Below are 22,950 nucleotides of genomic sequence, written 5' to 3' on the forward strand. Positions count from 1 at the left end.
TTTCTTTTGTTATTTATACTTCAATTTTTTTTGAATAATATTTTTTGAAAAGAAAATTCAAATGTCATCATCTTTGGATATAAAACTGACTTAGTCTAACTTATAGAGGAAATGGTCCTTTTCACAATCATTTTTCTAGTTAACTTTAATCAAAATCCAACAGATATTTTTAAAAACTTGAGTTTAAATTGTTTAATCTGCATTGAGTGCTCCAGGTTTTAATGGGTGCTTAATCTATTTATGCATTCAAAAATGTATTTTAAACAACAAAAATTCTTGAAATTGTGTTGTCGGATTTTGGTGAATTCCGGTGAAAAAGGCTATTTCGTGTATAAGTTAGACTATGCCTATAAAATTCATAAAAAAATCATAAAATTTGTTATTTTCCTAACATTTTTATTCAATTTTTCATATATATATATATTTTTAATATGTCATTTTTAATGAAAAAGTCATGGAATACATATTTTTTTATTATATTTATATGTAAAATGTGTATTTTTTGTCGAGTGTTTAAAATTATTATTTTTTTAGTGACACTTATTTTATGTGTATTGAAGTATTGATTAATGATATATAAATATATAAAAAAACACTAACCTCAAAATATTAATATTATTATTTTTTTAAACTTTGCAAAAAAAATTAAAATTTTCTTATATAAAAAACATTGTAAAGAAAAACAAAAAACACATGTTTGAAAAACCCTTAAAAAACAAACATCTTAAGACGAAAAATAAAAAGAGTAATAAAACAACTTGAAAAATGTTTAAATAATCAACATTTAAAAAAAAAAGTTTGCATACTTAGGAGATAGGAAAATTTAAAGTGTAAAAAATATGCCTTAAAAAAATGTTGATGCTTTTCAAAATCCCCACCAATATTTTAATAAAAATATCCACATTTAATACATTAGAAAATTTGAAGTGTCAAAAATAAACCCTCTAAAAAAGGGGTTGATGCTACATCAACACTTTTCAAAATCAACATGAAAATCACTAACCTTTTAAAAAAGATGTTGATACTTAATACATAAGAAAACTTAAAATGTCATAAATATGTTAAAAAAATGTATTATGAATGAACACTTTTCAAAATCGGATGATTTTTTGCCACCTCAAAAAAATGGGTACTCAGTACAGTGCCTGTTTGATAGTTTACTTAGATTTAGCGGAGATGATAACAAAACTTCATCCCAATTGAAACAATCTGGGCGACTGGAGGTTTTAGCAAATGTTTTTTTAGTGGTGTGTTTCATGGAAACAATAACAGCAGTGCGTTAAATAAATAAAAGCATCGAGGTTGTATATATAACCAAAAGCATCGAGGCATTGAATGCAAATAACACTAGTGCCTGAAATGTATACCACCCCGGTGCGTATATATTAACAAAACGCCTCAGGGCATTCTTTTCAGGAACGACACTGAGGTAGGCAAAAAAGGATTACAGACCTGGTGCTTTAATTTAACCTCACAGCTTCGATGTGTATGATTTATATAAAAGTATGAATGTAGGGGGAGTTAAACCCTAAGGTGAAATTTTGCAGTCACGTAAACAAGAAGAAGCATCAATTTAAGGTAGGTACTAGTTTTTTGTTTTTGTTTTTGTTTTTGTTTTTGTTTATTGTGAATTTTAATTAAATCTAAATAGGAACAAAGATCTTAAAAATTTTTACTGGTAAAATCAATAGTAATTTTTTTACTATGCAATGTTTATGTATATATATATATATATATATATATATGATTTTTTATTTTATTTTATTTTAATTTATTTTATTTTTTTTTCGTGAATTTTGAATAAAGCTGAGAGAAATTGTAAAAAATTTTAATAGTAAAATTTAAAAGGTTTTCTATGTAGAGTTTTGTGTGAATAATCATACCTTTCAAATTTTGATCTTTTTGCGGTTCCAAAATATTCTGCCACTCCAAAATGCTCTCAGTGTGCCTCTCTTGCAAATGATTTCTCTTTTAATTAAACTTTAACAGAAATTGTAAAAAAATTATTAGTAAAATTAACAATAAAATATAATATTTTTACTATGCAGGGTTTTGAGTGAATCGTTATACTTTCAACTTCTGATCTTTTGAAGAGTTCTACTACTACATAGTGCTCCTGATATGTCTCTCTTACAAAATCTCACCCCTTGAAATTTTGGGGAAAATAATGAAATAATGAATAACTTATTATTTTAATTTTTTTGTTAAACTTGGCAAGATCCTTCATTTTCTATTTATAAACGCCAAATTTACACCACTTATGTGAGATAGGTAGCCTCAACTTTCCCAATGGGAAACCAAGTTTGTTGGCCACCTACCCTCATTATAAGCCATACAAAAATAGTAAAGTATTAGTCTTTTTAACTAAGCTAAATATGGCTCAGTTTCATGGCAAGACACTATATGTCTATCTATCATAAGCATGCATAATGTAAAGTATATGTTGCTTGCATAAAACAAAAAGAGACCAGTTTAACTGGCTATTCCTGTTACTCTTCCGATTTCAATTTGACTGGTGCCAGATCCTTGACAGTTTAACCGGGAATCTCAGTTAATTTGTTGATGCATGGGATGTGCCTTTGGATTATATCTAGACAAATGTCCTGCTTATGAAGATGGAATTGGATTCGCTGCAAATACTATTTGTAATTGAGCATGTCTTGGAGGGACAATGACATCCCCACTGATATTTGTTCCATGGCCTTCCCTAGCAGGCTTTTCATAAGCTAATAGAGATAAAGGGTTTGCTTAAACTGAGTTATTCTGCCTCTGATATTCCTGGGGTCCGGTACTAAGGTCCTCTAGTTCTCTATCTCCTCCTCGGTCTCAATGTGTTTCTTAATTTCTTCCTCCAATTCTTCCAGCAGATTACAGATGCCTACATCCGTTCCCTCCCTATAAACCGCACCGACTTCACCGATGAGGTGTTCAAAAGACTTTCATCCTCTACGTGGTTCCAAAGTGCTCGGATCTTTGGCCCTTGCAGGCTCCTTGTTTGCCGTGACCTCTTCCTCTCGCAAGATGAGCCATCTCCACTTTGTACAAGACCTGTTCAAAGGAACAAGGTATTAACTTCTGGATTTGAATCTCATTGCCGTTGTTATCCTTAATCCTATTTGTAGCCCAATTACTCTTCGAGCAAGATACAGGTTGGGTGACAGCCCGGTCGGAAGATGAGGCCAGTCTCCTTATCCTGGCGTGCTTCTCACTTCTCCCTTCCCATTGTCGCTCATACCCCAAGTGGTTGACAATCCCCTCTCTCGGCCAAGCAAGGGTCCCCATGCTCAGGTGAGCCTTCCCATTCCCCTTTGCCCAATCAAACTGCGCCGCTCCTCTACTTTCCTTATAGTCTATCCATCCCCAGTGCATAACCTCTCCCGTTCCACCCCAATTATCACGCGAGGTCACAATGCAGCTCTTAGGAGGGGCTTCCCGGCCACTGGCCAGGTCAAAACTTAGGTGCCTTATAGCCAAGACGCAGAACCAGACAACAACCATACAATGCCTGCGCACTTTCCCCAACAAGTCCCCCAATTCCCCTCCCCAGGTTTCTCCCGATCCCTCTAGCAAGAAACAAACCATGTCACCATTGCAAGAGGGTTGCAGGACCAAGATACATACCCGTGCTTGCTCCGCAGATGCCGTCGACAATGCCTCCGCCTCCCTGCTCCTGTCTTCCAACTCCAAACTCTGCACACAACAATGTAATTAACACTCCCCTGTCTTGCCTTAACTCCACAATCAACAATGCAATTTCCGCTCCCCTATCTTTCCTTACCTGCTATGCCTCCTGCCTTGTCCTTGCCATGCCTGCCACCTTTCCCACCAACCTTGCATGTATTCATGCAAAGGACCACCACACCCATTTCCATAAGCGTGTGGGGGGTGGTGGATGGTACCCATCCTTTACTCCTCATAACTGTCTGCCAACCCTGCCATCCTCCGGCACACACCCCGATCAAGGTTTTGGTTGTTTGGATTCCCATTTTACTGGCTTTTCCTGCGATCTTGGGCCAGTATATCCTCCAGAGATTTGAACTTGTCATCCCTGGGCTGTATCGGGGATAATTTTTCTAGCGAACCATTTTATTGATTATAACCCTATTTGGCCAAGAAATCAGCCGCTTTATTCCCTTCCCTTCTTACATATCAGACCATTATATAGTGAAACTTGCGAATAAGCTCCCCTATCTCTTGTATAAGGTGCGTTGTCCTCCAACTTTGGCTTAATTTGTCCCATGATGTGTCGTTGTTGAGTTTCACCAAGGTGGTTGTGACCATACTAGAATCTCCTTCAACCACAACATTTTGGTATCCCATTCTTACAACTATTCGAAATCTTTGGCCTGCTGCAGCAAATTCTGCCATGTTGTTGCTTGTTATCCCACATGAGTTTGCATAAATGAGCCATGTGTTAGCTTGAGTATCTTGGAAGATGCCACCAAGGTCTGCTGCGCCAGGGTTCCCTTTTGAAGCCCTGTTGAAATTAAGTTTTATGAAACCTTCTCCAGTGGTAGTGAATTGAATCCGGGAGCCTATATCCATCCTATCTTTTTTCCAAGCATTTGGAGCCAACATTTCCATTGTTAGGTTAAGTTTTCGAAGGATTCTTGCTTCCTGGGGGGGAACTTGCCAATCTTTGGGGCTCCATTGTTCTGCTAATATAGTCTCCCTGATGTTTCTAATGATTCCTTCCCATACCTGTTCTTGGTTTGATATTTTATTTTTGAAAATTCTATGGTTTCTTTCTTTCCATATGGCCCATAGGTTTAAAACTAAGGCCAGACCCCATGCTCGGTTCAACATTGGAATTGAGAAAATATTGTTGCACCATAGAAAGATTGTTTCCTTTATGCTATGGTAGTCCTGATCCATCCTTTCGAAGACTCCTTGTAGCTGACCCCATTTCTACTTCACAAACGGACAAGAATTCAACATATGCTCCATATCCTCTCTGTTTTGTTGGTACATCCAACATAAGGACGAGCCTTGAATTCCCTTTTTTTGAAGTTGGCCCTAGGTTAGGATCCTCCCTTTGCATACCAACCATAGGAAATGGGCTACCTTTGGCCACCAACCCCACTTCTAGATTTTTTTCCAAAGAAGTCCTTGTCCTTCTTAGGCTTGTTATGCTCTCAAGTCATACACTTCTTTGCTGGTGAAGGTACCTTTTGTGGAGTGGTCCCATTTCAAAATGTCTGGGTCATTCCTAATCGTGATTTGTCTTGATCTCATTTCTTTTTCAAATTCGACCCATTGCTATGTCTCTATACCCTGGCCCCAATCTTCCTTCTTCTTCCATCTCCTCTAGTTCCCTACTCCTTGCTCTTCTTTCTAGAATTTCTCTACATATTGGATGTTGTTATCATTAGTAAATCTATATATGTCTCTGAGGTCTTTCCTATCTATAAGTCTTTCCCAGAAAACATGTTGGTTAATAAGGTCTCTATTTTGGTTTTCCGGGTTCCATATTACTAATCCTTTAGGTGGGTCTCTATACCATTGTATATCTTAGTTCTCTTCAGCATGTTATACTGTCTTTTCCATATTTGTTTGCATAAGTCCCTTCCCCCCCAGCCATCTCCACCATAATTTAGCTCCCATTACTTGATTTAAAGTGTATGGGTCCCTGAGGCCAAGCCCTCCTTCCATTTTTTTTTTACCAATCCCTGCTAAGATATAAGGACCTATTTCCTTGTCTATTGATCCCCTCCCCACATGAATTTTTTAAATATATCAACCATTTTGGTACAAGCCCCCTGAGGGGCCACCATGCCTGACAATTGGTATATTGGAATCGATTGCAGCACTGCTTTGAGGAGGATAGTTCTGCCTGCTAGGTTGAGGAATCTAAAGGCCCAACTTCCCAGCCTTCCTTGTATCTTCTGGAGGATCTGTTGCCATCCTAACAGTTTTAGAGAGTTTTCCGATAGAGGCATGCCCCAGTATTTAGTGGGGAGGTTTCTTATACTGAACCCCAGGATCCTAGCAAGATAGGTCTTAACATTCCCTTGGGTGTTAAAGAAGAAGGTACAAGATTTTTCATTGTTTATTTGGGTCCCTGATGCATCATGAAGGTATTCAAGATTTCTTTGATTCTGCGGGATTCTCTAAGTGATACTTGGCAAAAAAGCATGATATCATCAACGAATCGCTGGTGGGCTATGGCAAGGTCATTCCCCCAAATCCTAAGGTCTTTAATCCTAGACTCCCAAGCTTCAGTTTTGATGTATCTTCCCAGACCTTTCGCAACAATAATGAACAGGAAGGGTGACAATGAATCACCTTGTCTCAGCCCTCAAGTAGGGTTAAAGTTTTTGGTAGGGTTCTCGTTCAGAAAAATAGAGATGACAGGAGTGGATATCATGGCACTGATCCAATTTATCCATATGTGGTTAGATCCATAGGCTCTAAGGATGCTCTTTAGATACTCCTAGCTTACTCGATCATAGGCCTTTGATAGATCAAGCTTAATCATCATTCCAACTAGCTTTTTTGCCTTGAGGGAATGAACTACCTCTTGAGAGGTTACCAGCCCGTCGAATATTTGCCTTCCCTTGACAAATCGCGTATGCTACGGGGATATGATATTCGGTAGAAGAGGTTTTATCTACTTGACTATGAGCGTAGATATAATTTTATATATGACATTGCATAGGGCTATGGGTTGGAATCCCTAAGGGTCTTTCGATTTTGATGTCTTAGGAATGAGAGTTATAAAAGTGGAGTTCAAACTGGGGCATACCTTTTGATTTCACCTTTATTCCTCCATGACTTCCGGAATGTCTCTCCCCATGAAGTTCCAAGTGGATTGGTAGAATTCTGTTGTAAACCCATTCGGACCAGGGGCCTTATTTTTTTTCATACCCTTGACGATATCTTCCACCTCTTCAAGCGTAGCTACTCTCATCAAGGCAAGGTTTTGTTCCTGCGTGACCTTGTGAGGTATATGTTGAGAAATTATTTGAATTGATTCCGTTCTGTCTTCTTGTGGTTCTGATAGGAGATATCTGAAGTGGTTTACTAGGAGCCCCTCCATCTCCTCGTGTTGAACTCTACGGTTCCCCTCTTCATATTTTAGGGAGAAGATTCTGTTGTTTTGGCAGTGTTGGACCATGGCCTTGTCGAAAAATGGGTATTGTGATCCCCTTCTCTTAACCAATTCACCCTCGATTTTTGTTTCCATAGAATCTCTTCCTGCTTCCACCTTTCCTCCAGCTGACTTATTAATTGACCATCCTCTATTGTTAGCTCTTCTGATCTCCCTTCTTGGATGATTTTTTTTTGCACCTCTATCATCTTTTGATTAAGCTGTTGCTAGTCCTTCATGATATGCCTGATTTCTTCTTTGTTTCATTTCCTTATCTTCTTCTTGATTTCCTTGAGTTTTAATTGGAATGCATGCATATAGTTCCTCCCTTGCTGATTGCTCTGCATCCACTAGGCCTCAATTTTTTTAATGAGGGCTGGGTCTCTGAGCCAAAACGCTTCAAACGTAAAAGGTTGATTTTTTGGGCTCGCTTTCATATCCACTTCCAGTCGTATCGGCCAGTGGTCTGATCCCATCCCAGGAAGAATCAATGCTTATATGAATATGTCTCTGTTAATAACCTGCTTATATATTAGGAATTTATCCAATCTAGAAGAAATTTGGTGATTCCCTCCTCTTCTGTTGTTCCAGGTGTGCACGCCATTGATTTTTGGGATGTCTACTAGGAATTTCTTTTTTATGGCGTCCCTGAATAACTCCATGTCTGTGTTCATTATTCTCATGCCTCCCCTTTTCTCTGCCAATGAAGTGATCATGTTGAATTTTCCTTCCGCCACCTATAGGTCGTTCGGGTATATACTTCTCATTTTTGCTAAGTTTTAGAGGAAAGCCCTTCTTTCTCCCGGGATATGGGGTCCATATACTCCTGTGAATAGCACCTAATATTTCGATCCAATGACTCTAAATCTGCCTAAGAGGATTCTCGGGATGTTGACCCAGTCTTTAAACCATATTTCTCCTAGGTTCTAGATGATCGCCAACCCTCCTGCACTGTGATTTGTGTCTTGTCTAATAACCTGGTACTGGGGTTTGATATTTTTCAAAATCTCTTTCAGTTTTCTTTCACTGATTTTCGTTTCCTGTATTATCATTATACTGGGTCTATCTTCTTTCAATATCTCTTTGAGATATCTCTGCTTTCCTCTGCTATTGAGGCCTCTTATGTTCCATGCTGTAATAATCATTTCAACAATTTTGGGGGTTGTTGAAAGACCTCTGATAATGGCACTACTCTCCCTGAGTTTACTAGTAGTTGCCCTACCATTTGTATGGATTCATTCATTGGTCTTCTACCTCGTTTATTTCCCCCTTTTCCTAAGGTTCCTTGTTCTTTCCCTTGTTTTCCATGGGACCCTAGGTGCTCTGGCTGTGTGATAATAAATGATCCTTGTTTCATCTTGTATTGATGAAAGGTTTCCTTATAGAGTTGTTTTTTATCCTCTAGGATAAAGTGTTCATCCAGATGTCTCCACTCCTGTAGCAGTCGTTTCATCACTTGCTCTTCCACACTGAGATCTTGTTTCTGGGAGTCGATCTCCATTGGGTTTTTCTCCACCATTTGCATGGTATTCTCCTCTCTTTGGTTTTCAGCTATTTCTTGTCTATTTTTCTTATTTCCCTCAGCCTTCTTCGTCTACATTCTTTCCATCTCCTTGGTGTGCTTCTTGCTTGTCTCCCCCATCTCGTCCACCTGAAGGGTGGTGAATCTATTATGGTTGTATTGCTCTTTCTCATTTTGACTTGCTTTTTGGTTCCCAGCTGGTTTTTGGTTCTTTTCCTTCTGTGCACCTCCTGGAATCCGTCCCTATATTCTCTTATCGTTGCCTCTCCTACCTTCTTCTCATTCGGCTGATTTTGTAGGTTATTTAGCGGGCAAGCTCGATACGGGTGGCCATATTCATGGAATCGCCTGCATCTGAATGGGATATGCTCATAGTCTAGGGGTTGTTGCCATATCTCATCATGATATTATAACTCTATGTAGTCTGGTAGCGGCTCAGTGATATTCATGCACACACAAATTCTTGTGTAGGAGGTGTACCTGCCTTTTCTTGTCGAGTCTGCCACTTTGACAAAGGTTCTGATCGAGTTGCCTATTCCTTCCAAGATTTCGAGATCCCAGAAGTCCATTGGTAGGCTAAAGAGCAGTTCCCAGATGGGTGCTGCCAGAAGCTTCTCTTGGTCCGGCTTATAGCATTCCTCCTAGTGTCTCATAAACATCCATCATTGTTGAAGAAATACGACCCATCTTCGAAAACCTTCTCCTTGTCTTCGAGGTTGGAAAATATTACCGAGAATAACCCTTTTGCCCCCAGCTTTAGGTCTATATGCCTCTTTGGTTGCCATCGTTGTTGGATCCTTTGATCAATTCCTTCTCGGTTGGCCAAGCCCCAATAAACTTGCATATCAGGGTGTGGTCCTTCATATATCTTCTATATTCCTCCAGCTTGTTGTTGGGTATTACAAATTAGGGTTTCTTGGTTGCTCTGGGTAGTCATTTTCCTCCCAACCCCACCTTCCATTTAGCTCCCAAAACTGGTATCCCTATCCTGCAATTTCTGTTGCCTCCGGTTGTGCCATGAAGACTCGTCTCCCCTACAGTGATGTTTCGGTAGGAGGGGATCTCCCCCCCCATGCCATACCACTCATTCCAACTGTCAGCAGTATCCTTTGTCACTTTTCCCTTGTCGTTTCTAAGGCTGTGGTGTTTGCAGGTTTGTTAGGCGAAGTTCGTGATGCCCAAACCCTAGCTGCTCCCGCTCTTCCTCCGTCCCGCTCCCCTCCAGTGAATAACTTATTATTATTTAAAAGACTTTATGAAATTAGATTTCGAAAAATCAATTGTTATTCATTTTTTAATAAATAAAAAAAACCACACATTTATTTTTTTCACTTAATGGAACATTAGTGCATTCAATAGTAAAGAGCACCGATGTGTCTACAAGTAAAGCATACTGATTTTGATAAATTACTGGTGCGACAATTTTTATAAACACATCGACATGGTAAAATTCATTTTTTTTTCGAAATCCTGGAAACGACGCGATTAATTTTTTAATGCAATGGTGTTGTTTTTATTTAAATGCATTAGTGTGGTGATTGTTATAAGAGCACCGACATGATATGATTTATTTTTATTTTCGAAATCCAGGAAACAGGTGCAGATCCGTATTGTTTTATTTAAATGCATCGGTGTTTTTTTTTTATAAGAGCACCAATATGATAAAATGTTTCTTTATATTTTTGAAATCCCAGAAACCGGTGCAATTATTATTTTAATGGTCCAGTGCAATTTTAATTTAAACACATCAGTGTCATTAATTTTAGAAGAGCACTGATATGATAGATTTCTTTTTTTAATTTTCGAAATACACGAAACATGTGTGTTTTTTATTTTTTATTTTGAAGGATCAATGTTGTTTTTATTTAAACGTGTTCATGCGTGTGGTTTTATAAGAGCACCGATATGTTCAAATTCTCTTTATTTATTTATTATTATTTTGTTGAAATCCCAAAAATTGGTATGGTTTTTAATCTAGCACATCGGTGCATTTATATTTAAATGAAATGGTGTGGTTAGTTTTGATAAGAGCACCGGTAAGGTTTAAAAGTTATCTGAATTTTTTTTTCACAAAAAAAGGCATATTAATCCCAAATTATCCTTTAGGACACATCCACATGAGTTAAAATAGTTCATAGTATACATTTTCTACTTAAAGTCAACTTATTCTTGAAAAATGATTTGAAAACTATATTGAAATTCGAATTGTGTTTATATGGTTCTCGAAATTAATTTTAGGTATGTACACATAATTTTATTTTTGATTTTGCTCAAATTCAAGGAGAAAATCTCATAATATCAAATGCTCAATTCTTCAAATTCTAGCTCATTCCATATTGCTCAAAGTCCTTCGTGAAGTTCTCCCTTTCCATCTCCAATAAGTTCAGATTTTATTTATATTTTGATTATCTAATTGATTTTTTTTTATCCATGTCAATATGAATAAAAATGTATCCAAATTTGCAAGATCCTGATTTAGAATCGAGTTCAGATGCAAAAATATTCCTCCATTTCAAAAACGTTAAAAGCTCTTATCAGGAGAAACATATCACAAGCAGTTGGTAGATGAAAATAGACAGTCGCTTCACCGTGGCTTCACCCTTCCAATTGGAACATGACATATTTTATCCACAATCGTGGATCAATGATTGTAATAATTATTTGGTATAATGTAATTTCAACAAACCAATTGCATTGTGCTTACTAATATCATTGATGTACTAATATTCAATATTTTTTTAAATTAGGATTTTAGTGATGATGAGCAACCCATCTACCATCTTCTGGTGCACCCCACTACAACATCAAATCGAGAGAAGGTTGAATTAAGAGCAAGAATCAGAGAAGAAGCATACAAATAATGGTTGAATCAACCACCTATTCAATTCCCACTACGTCCAGATTCACAAATTAGAAATGAATACAACAATAGTAGTTCTTCATCAAAAGTTGGTAATGGAGGAAATCAAATAGAGGTTAGTATAAATGATTACTTATGGGATACGACTGCCATGGAGGCAATTTTGTTAGTTGCATTCCAAAACGATGAGCTAGGGGATGATGCTCATATCACTGATACCTTATTTGAAAGTCTGAAATCTATTTCCATCACCCCTCTCTTTGGACATGGTGACAAGTCAAATTATACTTAGACGGGGACAATGATGTTACTATACAAATTAAAAGAAAAGTTTGGTATGTCAAATGCATGTTTCTCGACAATATTGAGGTAATTGACTTGTATGATCGATCAAGTCCCTTATATTTTGAGAAATATTGTCACACAATCAACATTAAAAATGGTCGATTTTAGGGACGTTAAATATTAACATTGTATAATTATATTTCCCACCAACTGCAGATTATTCAAAGATAAGGTTATTCTGAGTGATAATATCTTGCCGGGTAGTTATGAAGAGGTAAAGCATGTTGAAAATGTTGGGTGTTGAGTACATATCATATCATGCATGTCTGAATGATTGTATTCTATATAGATGAGAATATGTAGACAAAGAGATATGTCCGAGATGTGGGCATGACAGGTACCATAAATGAAAAAAGGGTCAATCACATGGTCCTCCTCATAAGATACTGAGGCACATGCCTATAATTCCAAGGATTCAAAGGCTCTTCCATTGTAAAGAATTAACTATGTTGTAGGGATGACATGCCTCACACAGAAGAGACTCTGGAGTTATGCGATTCCCAACAAATTAAATAGCCATGAAGCATATAGAGGATACATGGCCTGAAAAATTCAAGGATGAAGTATGAAGTCTACGACTCAGCATATCTTTGGATGGCGTCAATCCATATCTCTTCGAAAACAAAAACTATTTTGTTTGGCCTGTAGTAGTGATCAATAACAGTATCCACCCATGGTTTTCCATGAAGAATGAAAATATTATGTTGGCTCTTATAGTCCCTGGTAGAAGATAAGTGAAGAATATGGATGTTTACTTACAACCATTGGTAGATGAATTAAAGCAATTATGGAAAGGGATACATGTATACAATTTATCAAGACCCATCGCAACTAAAAAGAGTTTTACGTTGTATGGCATATATGCTTACACCATACATGATTATCCAGGCTTAGGAGTTTGCTCTAGTAAATTACTTTTTTTTTATTTTTTTATTTCTTTATATATGTAACAATATTGTTTCGCATATTAATTTAATTTGCTGAAATTGTTATCATTATAATGATCGCTAACATGCCTTGTATACAATAATTTCATAGGTCTTGTAGCAAAAGGGTATCATGTATGTAAATGTTGTAGAACTTCTCTGAAGGCTAGGTGGTCCGACCACCTACGAAAGGTAGTGTATGACTGCTCTAGGATATTCCTCCAAGAAGAACACCTTTACAGAAGAGCAACATCCGCTTTGTACGGTAAACCAGAGAGAACCCAAAGGCCTTCAATAATGACACCAACTAAATGGCTTAGAGCATATGAGAGAGAGAAGGAGGAGTTTGCAGAAATGTTAGATTCAAATGGGGAGCCTATGTTCGATGATCCAAATTTTTTCCACACCTATGTTGAGAAACTGTCCATTGGGATGAAAAGGAAATTTGCCTTTTATGAGCTCCCATATTGGGAGGATCTTAAGATTTCCCACTTACTAGATCCCATGCATATATTTAAAAATGTTTCATCTTATTTATGGAGGCACATATCATCGAAAGAAAATGACACATTGGCTATTGGGAGAGACCTTATTTCTTCAAAAACTAAAAATAAACATTGATCAAGACAAGAAACTAGAGGAGAGGATGGTCCCTCTCGGTCTTTCAAAGAAGGTGATGTCCCATGGATTTTAAAGAAATATGATCTTTCTTTGTTAAAATAAGTTATAATGGGTTTGAGGGTGCCTCATTTATATGGGTCTTCACTACGACACTACTTCAATATGGAAGACCATTTTTCAGGGTTGAAAACGCATGACCATTTGAACCTTCTAAGAGTACGCATGTCAAAAACATGATTTTATTATTTTTATGCAATGAGATATTTTATAATTAATTTTTCTATAATGTATTATTTACTTTGCAATATCGTTATCCTTTGCTCATGCATGGGTGTGTGAACCATGACTTTCCCCAAGATCTACGACATTCCATATCTAAATTATTTGCATTTGTATGTTGGATCACATCAAAGGAGATTCATATGGCTAGCATTCCATGACGACGTCAAGAGGTATTTAGGATTATTTGTATGTTTGAGAAGGAACTACTAATGAGTTTCATGGACTTGTAGGTTTATCTTCTAATTCAACTAGTAGATGAGGTTGAATTAGTTGGGGTGGTTTATTGTCGTTGGATCTTCTTCTTAGATAGGTACATGAAGGAATTGAAAGGTTTTGTTCGACAAAGGGAAAAACCTAAGGGGTATATATTGTATGAGTCTTTCTATTATGCCAGTGAGTACATCAAGCAGATTGACAACACACTAGGTGTGGTGATTTGGGATGAAAAAAGGGATGAAGACAAAATATAAGGGGAGCTTCTCCAAATTAATGGAAAGAGATGCATGATAAAGAGTAAGTGACTTATCATTTATCAAATTTCTACAAGTAACTATTCACATTGAATTTCATATTAATGCATATTTTGATCTCATATGCATTATATATGTTGGTTTGATTTCATCAACAAATTTAGAAATTGAAGCCATCAACAAATTCATTCTTTGCAATATAGAAGCTACATAACCGTGGTTGCATTGTACAAGTATAAGAGGATGGAATGGGATAGTGACGGGAAAGAATTCAAATGGTTGAATGGTAGAAGTGTGCCTTATCTTGATCATTTAAAAGAAAATATGCTAATGACATGCCCTAACAATTGGGTTGTTGTTCAAGTCAGAGAGAAATATGGCGCATCTGGTCATTACTTGCGTGCTGAAGAGGATGTGCTAAAACATAGGGATTGGGTGCAACAACTCGATAATAATATATTTCTGTACATTTTTAACTTCATAATGCACCTTTGAATTGTAACATCTATATTTTATATTTTAATTATGTTCGGGTTATTAGACACATGCCATTGTGATTTTTTCACTTTTTTATAGGTACATTTGTTCCCATATATGTGGGCAGATGGAGATCATTTCCGCACGAAGGAGTGGAAGTTGAGTTCGACCAATCTAGTCATGTTAGCCACTGCGATCAAAACCTAATACACAAGACGCTAGGTTACATCAGAAAGATACAAGAGATCAGACAATTAGACTTCTCTTCATTCCAAGGTGTTATTTTTAGGTGCAAGTGGTGCGACACATTTTATCAGAATAATGTAAAGGAAGATCGTGATAGTGGGTTGATATCTATCAACTCTAAAAATATGTGGAATGAAGCTAGGGAGCCTTATGTTTTCCCCAACCATTGAAATCAAGTGTGTTTTTACCCATATGTGTTGGATAGGGTTTAGTGGTTCGTATTAAGACACGACCCTAGATCGAAACATATTTTTGAGAACAATAGTATTATCATGCTAAGCGAGGAAGATAACCAGGGTGATAACAATGGAGAGTGATATGTACTTGTGTTATTTCATCATTTATACTATTGTTGTATGTTTTTGTTTTCTATATTTCACTAATTATATTGTTTTTTATTCATCTTGTTGGCATTTTATATAATTGGTAAGAATCAAAAAACATTTTTACACGTTTTTTTGTAGTGGAAACATTTGTACACTTAAAAGTAAGTATTTCCAATTGTGTAATGTATAAAATGTTGATGACATCTTTTTATGGGCCATAAGAGAAACAAATGGGATTACATGGATGCATGAGAGATTTTATTTTTTTCTTCATGGATAATGGAAGAGTTTTGAATTTTTTTTTCAATGGTAATTATAAATAAAAGTTGAATTAATAAATATTTTATGGCTAAGAATTAAATGATAAATAACATGATGGTGATTAAGAGGCATTTGTTTGAATTTATAATAGACTTGGTGATGCATTTTTCTTTCCTATTTAGATTATGTAAAATAAATATCTATTTTTATGTATTTATAAGTAAATTATTTAAAGTAAACATGTCTTTATCATTGTAAACATGATGTAATATTAGCTAGGAGAAATGTGAAAACATGAATTTTAGTGACTATCTCATGATAAGTATGTGGAAAAAATAATATTTCTTGAGTTGTTCATTAAGAAATAATCAAATATATTATTTGTCAAAAAGTTAAATCTAATATAGTATGATTTTTGTATTATTTAACTCATATTTATTATTAAAAAAAGATAAGTATAAATCACAGTAACAAATAAAGAACCAAAATAACCCCAAAATGCTATATCTTTATTACTAGAAAAAAATTCACTTGCCTCTTTAAGGGAGAACTTCCAATAGTATAAATCCCCAACTACAAGTAAATTCACAAGCCTTATTTTACATTTCTTGATCCTCATCTTTAGAGAGAGAAATTTTTAATTTAAACTGGTAAGAGTTGCTATAAATATTAAATTTAAAATGCTTGAAAATCTCATAACTTTAGTGATAAATTAAATTTTATTAAAATAGATTTTTTTTTTTTTTTTAAGTTATATTAAATCTAAATTAACTATAAAAAAATGACTTAAGTTTTTTAAATCTAACAATAGATTGAATTTTATAAACCAATATAGATCCATCTTAACAACGGACCTACCAAGAGCCGAGAGAGATCAAATCTCATTATATGAAAATTTCTTTTTAGAATGCAAAACTTGAAAAAATATGTACATGTCAAAAGATCTAATCTCTTTTAGTGATTCATAAATCTGTGATTAAGATGAATCTATAGTGGTTTTCTATCTCTAGATATAGATCAACTATAATGTACTTTTTCATTGTTTAAATTGTATTTTTGAATAATTTATTATTATTAATATTTTATATTAAAAATTGAATAAGTTACTATTGAACACCTAATCCTCTAAGGGTTAGTGTGGAAGCTGAATAATCAAAGGGAGTCTAAGAGATCACTCGGAATATGAAACAAAAGGTCACTCCAATGTATTATAAATATGTATCATTGTGAATAATAATGCATTCAAGGATTATCTTTCATATCTTTTGTCTTTTCCATGGTTATGTTTAACATGGTATTAGAGCTACAGGTGTATTCCTGCCCTACACAATTACTGTGAGCCTAATTTTACATATCTGTTGGTCTACCATTTTTTAGCCTATTAGAATTGTCCTTCTCAGAACCTGTATTTCTGCCACACTAAACAATTTTCAACATTTCTTTGTATTCTGAAATATGCATGTCTTAATTTATTGTTTTTCTGTCCACCAACTCAGTCAATTCTCTGCATTAAGTGCTCTCCTCGCAGGCCTGAATATCTTCCTCTAAAACCCATGACCATAACCTTGCGCTTGCTGAGGTCGATATAACCCTTCTCTTTGTCAACCCTCAGAACCATCACAAGCTCCTGTCGACCGACCTTAATGAGACTGCTAACACTACGAATACACCGATGAGAGAGCTCAAAGAATAAATTCATGCCCTAAATGTTTTTATACTCTAGAAGGGAAACATAGGTCCCATGTCTACAATGTTCTTGACTTGAATACTGACGGCCATGTCCACTTCCGGGTATCTTACTTTATACATTATACATTCTAGATTCAACTGCATGCTATATTTTTGGCATCGAAGCTCGAATACCCTAGTCTAGTTTGGCTCTCGAAGAAATCAATAATTCCATAAGAGAATTTGGTTGCAACACTCCACTGGTTGAACGCTACACCACTGGTCATCGGTCCACAATCCACATATGTTGCACACGCCGAATCCCATACCTCACACTCCATACCACCCTCCATACATAATTGCATATGAAAAACAAAGAATCGTTGATCACAGGATGAGGACGGTGCTAGGTGTGTGGGTATTTGTAGTCGCAGAGAAGCTAAAGATAACAGAGAAGAAGAGCATCCATTACGTAAATTTTGAACTACGATTTCAATTCCCATCCATTGTTAGGTGTCATAACTTGATTCTTTCAATCGAAATTGGCTGACCCAAGTTTTCCGCTTTCAATTTTGCTATTAAATTCAATCTCCACCTCAGATTATTTGTTTTAAACTGTTAAAATCTTTGTTTTATAATCTCCTCGGCGTCACAAGGCACTTAGTGAAGGAGAAGCCTCATGTTCTGCCATACAATATGGCGCTGACTGTAACTGTTGCGACAATATATGGTGCATTATTTTGTGTTCGAGCTATTACAAAGAGGAAGTGATACATTATTTGGAGCATGATGTCAGCTTGAATGGTATGTACACTTGTTGCAACTAGTTTATGGTGTGCCAAAGCCGTGATATATGTATGTGGAATATTGTGCATTGTTCGTTGGTATCTTTTTTATGAAGGTTGTAATTTGGTATGGGTATGGTGGCGCACATATAAGATGCATGGTTGGTGCGTGGATGCTATTTAAATCATTTATATAGTTGAAATAGAGATTTAAATATTTTTTATTTAAGATAAATTCAAATTGCAATGTTATTTTAAAGACAATGGCAGCGATGTATCAGATTTTTTTTCACTATTTCGAACCCAACTCCACTTCTATTTCTTGGTATTTCTTTTATCAATTGAAGCCATAATAAAATAAGCTTAAAGAATAGTGGTGCATTTCTAGTTGAAATCCTTCGAGGTCTTCATTTTTGCTGAGATAATGACCATACTCAATGGTTTGTTACGACTATTAAGCACATTAATGTTGCCTATTGTTGAAGACATGGTGAATGTCAACAAAGACACTCTCTTTGACATCCAGACCTATCTACAAAATGCACAGGAAAATATTGATTTTTTGCAACTAGAGTCTCAGTTCCAATGAGATGAGCTTCAACACATTTTTCATTCTAAATTGTTTTATGTTCAAAACAATCCTTTGTTCAAGTTTGAAACAAACACCCATCAACAACCAGCTAGTCATCAAATCAGTAAGGTTGAGGTTGATTCACATTCAATACCCATTTTAGAAGCAATTTTTTATAAAGATGCAGGGATTCAGTTTGCACTTCCCAAGCCAATTATCAAACCTTGGGAAGAGCTTCTCCACAGCAAGCACATAACAAGTCTTAGACATGATAAGGAGGCATCCTTTCATATTCTATATTACTAAAATCCCATCCAGTTTCAGAGTGATGGATTTGTTTATGACAATTCAACTTTACCTTTTCCAGATTCTTCTCCTCCACATTCGCAACCAAAATTTGTTAAATGCCAACACTGTGACCGAGTTGGCCATATGAAAGATCATTGTTTTGATCTTCATACGTGCAAGAATTGTGGTCAGCGTACTCATTCTTCACACAAATGCTTCAAAAACAAGCCTCCTGCAAGAACAAATATTCATCTTGGATGGATCGCTTCTTGGAAATGGGCTTCAACAGTCAAGAAGATATTTTAGTCATATGTCAAAATTTATTCTAGAATATTAAAAGGTATTCCAATTGATTTTTCTCCATCTTCTCACCTTGTATACAACAGGGGGGGAAGTAATGGTCATCTACAAGCTTCAAATCCACATCAAGCGAGCTTAAGCCACAACCTCCCATACCAGATTCAGAGTTGTAACGAGAGACAAAAATTCCCCTGAGCATGCATTTGGTTGGTTACCAACCTTAAACCATCTATACAGGGTTGAGATCTCCATTTTCAGGTTGATCTTCTCCCTCTTCAAAGAATTGGGGACACTTCCTCTAGTAGAAGACTTCAACGTTTTTCCAGTTTTGGAAGAGTTCCATGAATTGTATTAAGCATTCTAGAGTTGGTGGTCATCCTTAAACCGCTGCATGTTGTAGACCTCCCTTTTCCAGGTTGAATTTCTCCCTCTCCAAAGCATTAAGGACACTTCCTCTAGCAGAAGATTTCAGCTTCTTGTCGGACTTGGAAGAGTTCCAGGAACTTCACTAAGCATTCCAATGTTGGTGGTCATCCTTAAACCACCACCTTATGCCAACATTTCAGAGAGCACATTCAACCTAGTGCTTACACGTATTTTTGCAGATTTTTTATTACAACTCTCTTCTTGGACCCATATACACCCCTTCAGATTAAGGGGGAATGCTGGACACCTAATCCTCTAAGGGTTAGTGTGGAAGCTGAACAGTCAAAGGGAGTCCAAGGGACCACTTGGAATATGAAACCAAGGGTCACTCCAATGTGTTATAAATATGTATCATTGTGAATAATAATGCATTCAAGGATTATCTTTCATATCTTTTGTCTTTGCCATGGTTATTTTTAACAGTTACACATTTTCGTCTTATTAAGAACTAACTAAATTATTTTACCTTTAATTGTCTTTTCCTTGTGAGTATTGAAGTATTTTACTAATTAGGTTAGAATGAATATGAATGAACTATCTAAGCAATAGAAAATTATTTATGGAAATTTTACAATTATAGTTTTAACCATACTAAACTTTGTAATTTACTATCTTTGCATTTTTTTAAAGTAAGTCATTTTTCATGTAATTTCATATATATAATTTTGATATAAGTTCACCAATACATAATCTATATTAAATATTTTTTCACAAAAATAAACATCATGATGATAGCCATCTAACAAACATAAATATAATCTAAGATACACATTCAAATTCACTATCGTCATCTAATTATATACACCTCTAACACATAAACATCATTAGATAACATACAAATCTAATAATCTAACATGGCATCATCATCGTGATCACATCTAAAAAAACACAAGCATTGTAATCTAACATCATCACCACAAACATCCTCAGATATACATCTCATTTCAAACAACTGCTATCCCATACACATCTATCTGCAAGCACATTAAATGAACATATCTGACATATATATATATATATATATATATATATACAAACAAGTCAAATAACTACATCAAGTCAAATAATTGTTATCAAATATCTAATACAACAAATGTAGTAGACGAAACTTGGTCTGTAACAGAAGATGATGGATGGTCAAATACTGCCTCAATAGTCAAACTATGAGGTGGAGGAGAAGGTGGTCGGTTTGCTCTCTTAGGAGAAACATGAGGCACCTCCAGCAGTACTAAAACATGATCATCAGGTGAATGATGAGGAGGTGGATTACTACCAAAAGGATCACCAACACCCTAGCCATGATTAGATGAGGTAGTACTACAAAAAGGATCATCGACATGTTGACCATGATCCAATGGGGTGGTACTACCAGAAGCATGATCACCACCCTCATCATCATGATCCCACTAAGTAGCACTGCGTGAAGACTCATGTGATATATCTATTGCATGCCTATCCCTCCTCATTTCCAGTATCCTTGTAGCTCAGAGGATATGATGCATAAGACTCATCATATCATGTGGATAGTCCCTCAAGATCTTTGGGAGCCTAGGATCTGCCATGATGCCTCGAGCCCTCATAGGGTAGACTCCCTCCTCAACCAAAAGTCTAGACAGTCGGTCGTAGTAGTCCATCCTAAATCTAAGACCAACCCTATAGGCCTCCATGCCCACACTCCTCTACATATGAGGATGTGCCTCATGCTCCTGGGCCTCACCCATCTCTGCATCTGATCCCTTTAGTGGGAGAAGAGGCATGTCCCCAATGAATGTGCCGATGTCTGAAAAATATATAATACACAAGAATAATTAGATATTTCATTAAACAAGTTAAAGAATGTGCTAGAATAAATTATATTCTAATTAATTAAGACAATAAAACGAAACTATATTAATTTAAAAAAAACACTAATATTACCTCTATCATCCGCAGGCTCATCCAGTGTGAAGAGGATGTTGGGACACTATATCCAATACATCCCCGCATATGGACACAACACCAAGACAAACATGTGGTCAACATCACTATCCAATAGCACTAGTGCCTGGGTGGAAATCCTGGTCAGATACTTTGACAAGGCCCTCTTAGGCATCATGTTTCCCCACATGTGCATTTGCACCTCAGTCATAGGCCTAGGAGGGTGACGGTCAAAAGTAGGCCTCGTCTATGAAAACCTCTCAAAAAATAAAGAATTTTTTTTGTGAAATGGAAGTTCATCCTCCCATGTATCATAACATGACATCTCTCTAAATCTCTACAAAACTGTCGCAAAAAAATGGTAGACCATTTGTTAATCACGGTGCCTACATCAAAGAATTGACATAAAACAAAATAGGTCAACTAATGTGCTTCCCATCACTAGTATAGTGTGAAACGGTACTCACTAATAATGAGAGGAACCTAATCTCTTATGCACCAAAAGAAGTAATCTATATCTATCCACCAGACACTTGAAAATATACTAGATGCACCACATCACCCCAACATATCTCTAAGAAGATACAAGCTAAGTCTCCACTGCAACACCATGGGGGACATCAGGGAACACAATAAAATACTTCCATCTCCTAGATAGGATAGTGATAAAATATATGTCCTCCTCAGAGGGCTTATACCACATGTAAGGACTAACATGAAAATAATGTTGGTGGACATCCCACAAGAAAATTAGTTGTGCCAACAAGCCAAAGTGCACCTTCATGGATGTAGCCTCCTCATAGTACTTAAGGAGGACTACATTCCTCAACAACACTCGAGTCACCATGCTAATAGGGTGAGGGTATAAATATCTCTCCCTCTCTCGTGCCTCCCATGGTGATATCACATTGTCTTGGTCCACCATTTTCTTATGCTCTTGTTGCTTCTGGCTTTGTTGATCTCTCTACTACATGATTGACATATAAAATACATCAGCCTCATACATTAAACATATTTTTTTATTAAATGAAAAATATATTTATAAATATGGGGATATAACTTTCAATGAAAAAAATCATCATTGGTGCACCCAAAAAACAATAATGAACCGACTCTAGTGTGCTATCAAACAGGAAAGGACCGACAATGGTGCGTACATACATATGACGCACTGATTTTGGTTTGCATACATTTTTTATGCGGTGCATTGAGACAACCTTAGGCACCAATGCATACATATAACCTTTTCTCACTGAAACAAAACGTTTAGGTTATCGAATGCACTAAGCTATATTTTTTTAATATTATGTTTGTGGTGGCTTTGGTAAATATAAATGCACTAGGAGTAACTTAAAAACATATGCACCGACGTACAATTTATAGATTTTTCCAGTGTATTTTAATTTACCAAACACACTGACAAAATCACAATGTGTTAGGTTCATGCATCATATTACGATGCACCCTATAAATTTACAGGGTGCACTGTTATAGGTGCAAGCCGATCCTGTCGAACTCACCACACATGATTTTTTTTTTTAAATAATGGATTTTTCGACCTAATTTGCA

The 22,950-nt window shown here is 36.1% G+C and overlaps 1 protein-coding gene across 1 annotated transcript; it reads right to left on the bottom strand.

The window, feature by feature from the left end:
* Positions 1–4,149: 4,149 nt before the first annotated feature.
* Positions 4,150–4,584, bottom strand: LOC149239505 (uncharacterized). Its single transcript, XM_089369878.1, has one exon. It carries the CDS (start codon positions 4,582–4,584, stop codon positions 4,150–4,152), a length of 435 nt encoding a protein of 144 aa, XP_089226004.1.
* Positions 4,585–22,950: the final 18,366 nt, after the last annotated feature.

Source organism: Pinus tabuliformis, chromosome 8 (assembly GCF_031772625.1).
Source record: "Pinus tabuliformis cultivar Carrire ecotype Pingquan chromosome 8, CPIR1, whole genome shotgun sequence".
Taxonomy (NCBI): domain Eukaryota; kingdom Viridiplantae; phylum Streptophyta; class Pinopsida; order Pinales; family Pinaceae; genus Pinus; species Pinus tabuliformis.

Coding starts and splice junctions, on each gene's coding strand:
- LOC149239505 (XM_089369878.1), bottom strand. CDS start 4,584: ATGGAAATGTTGGCTCCAAATGCTTGGAAAAAAGATAGGATGGATATA.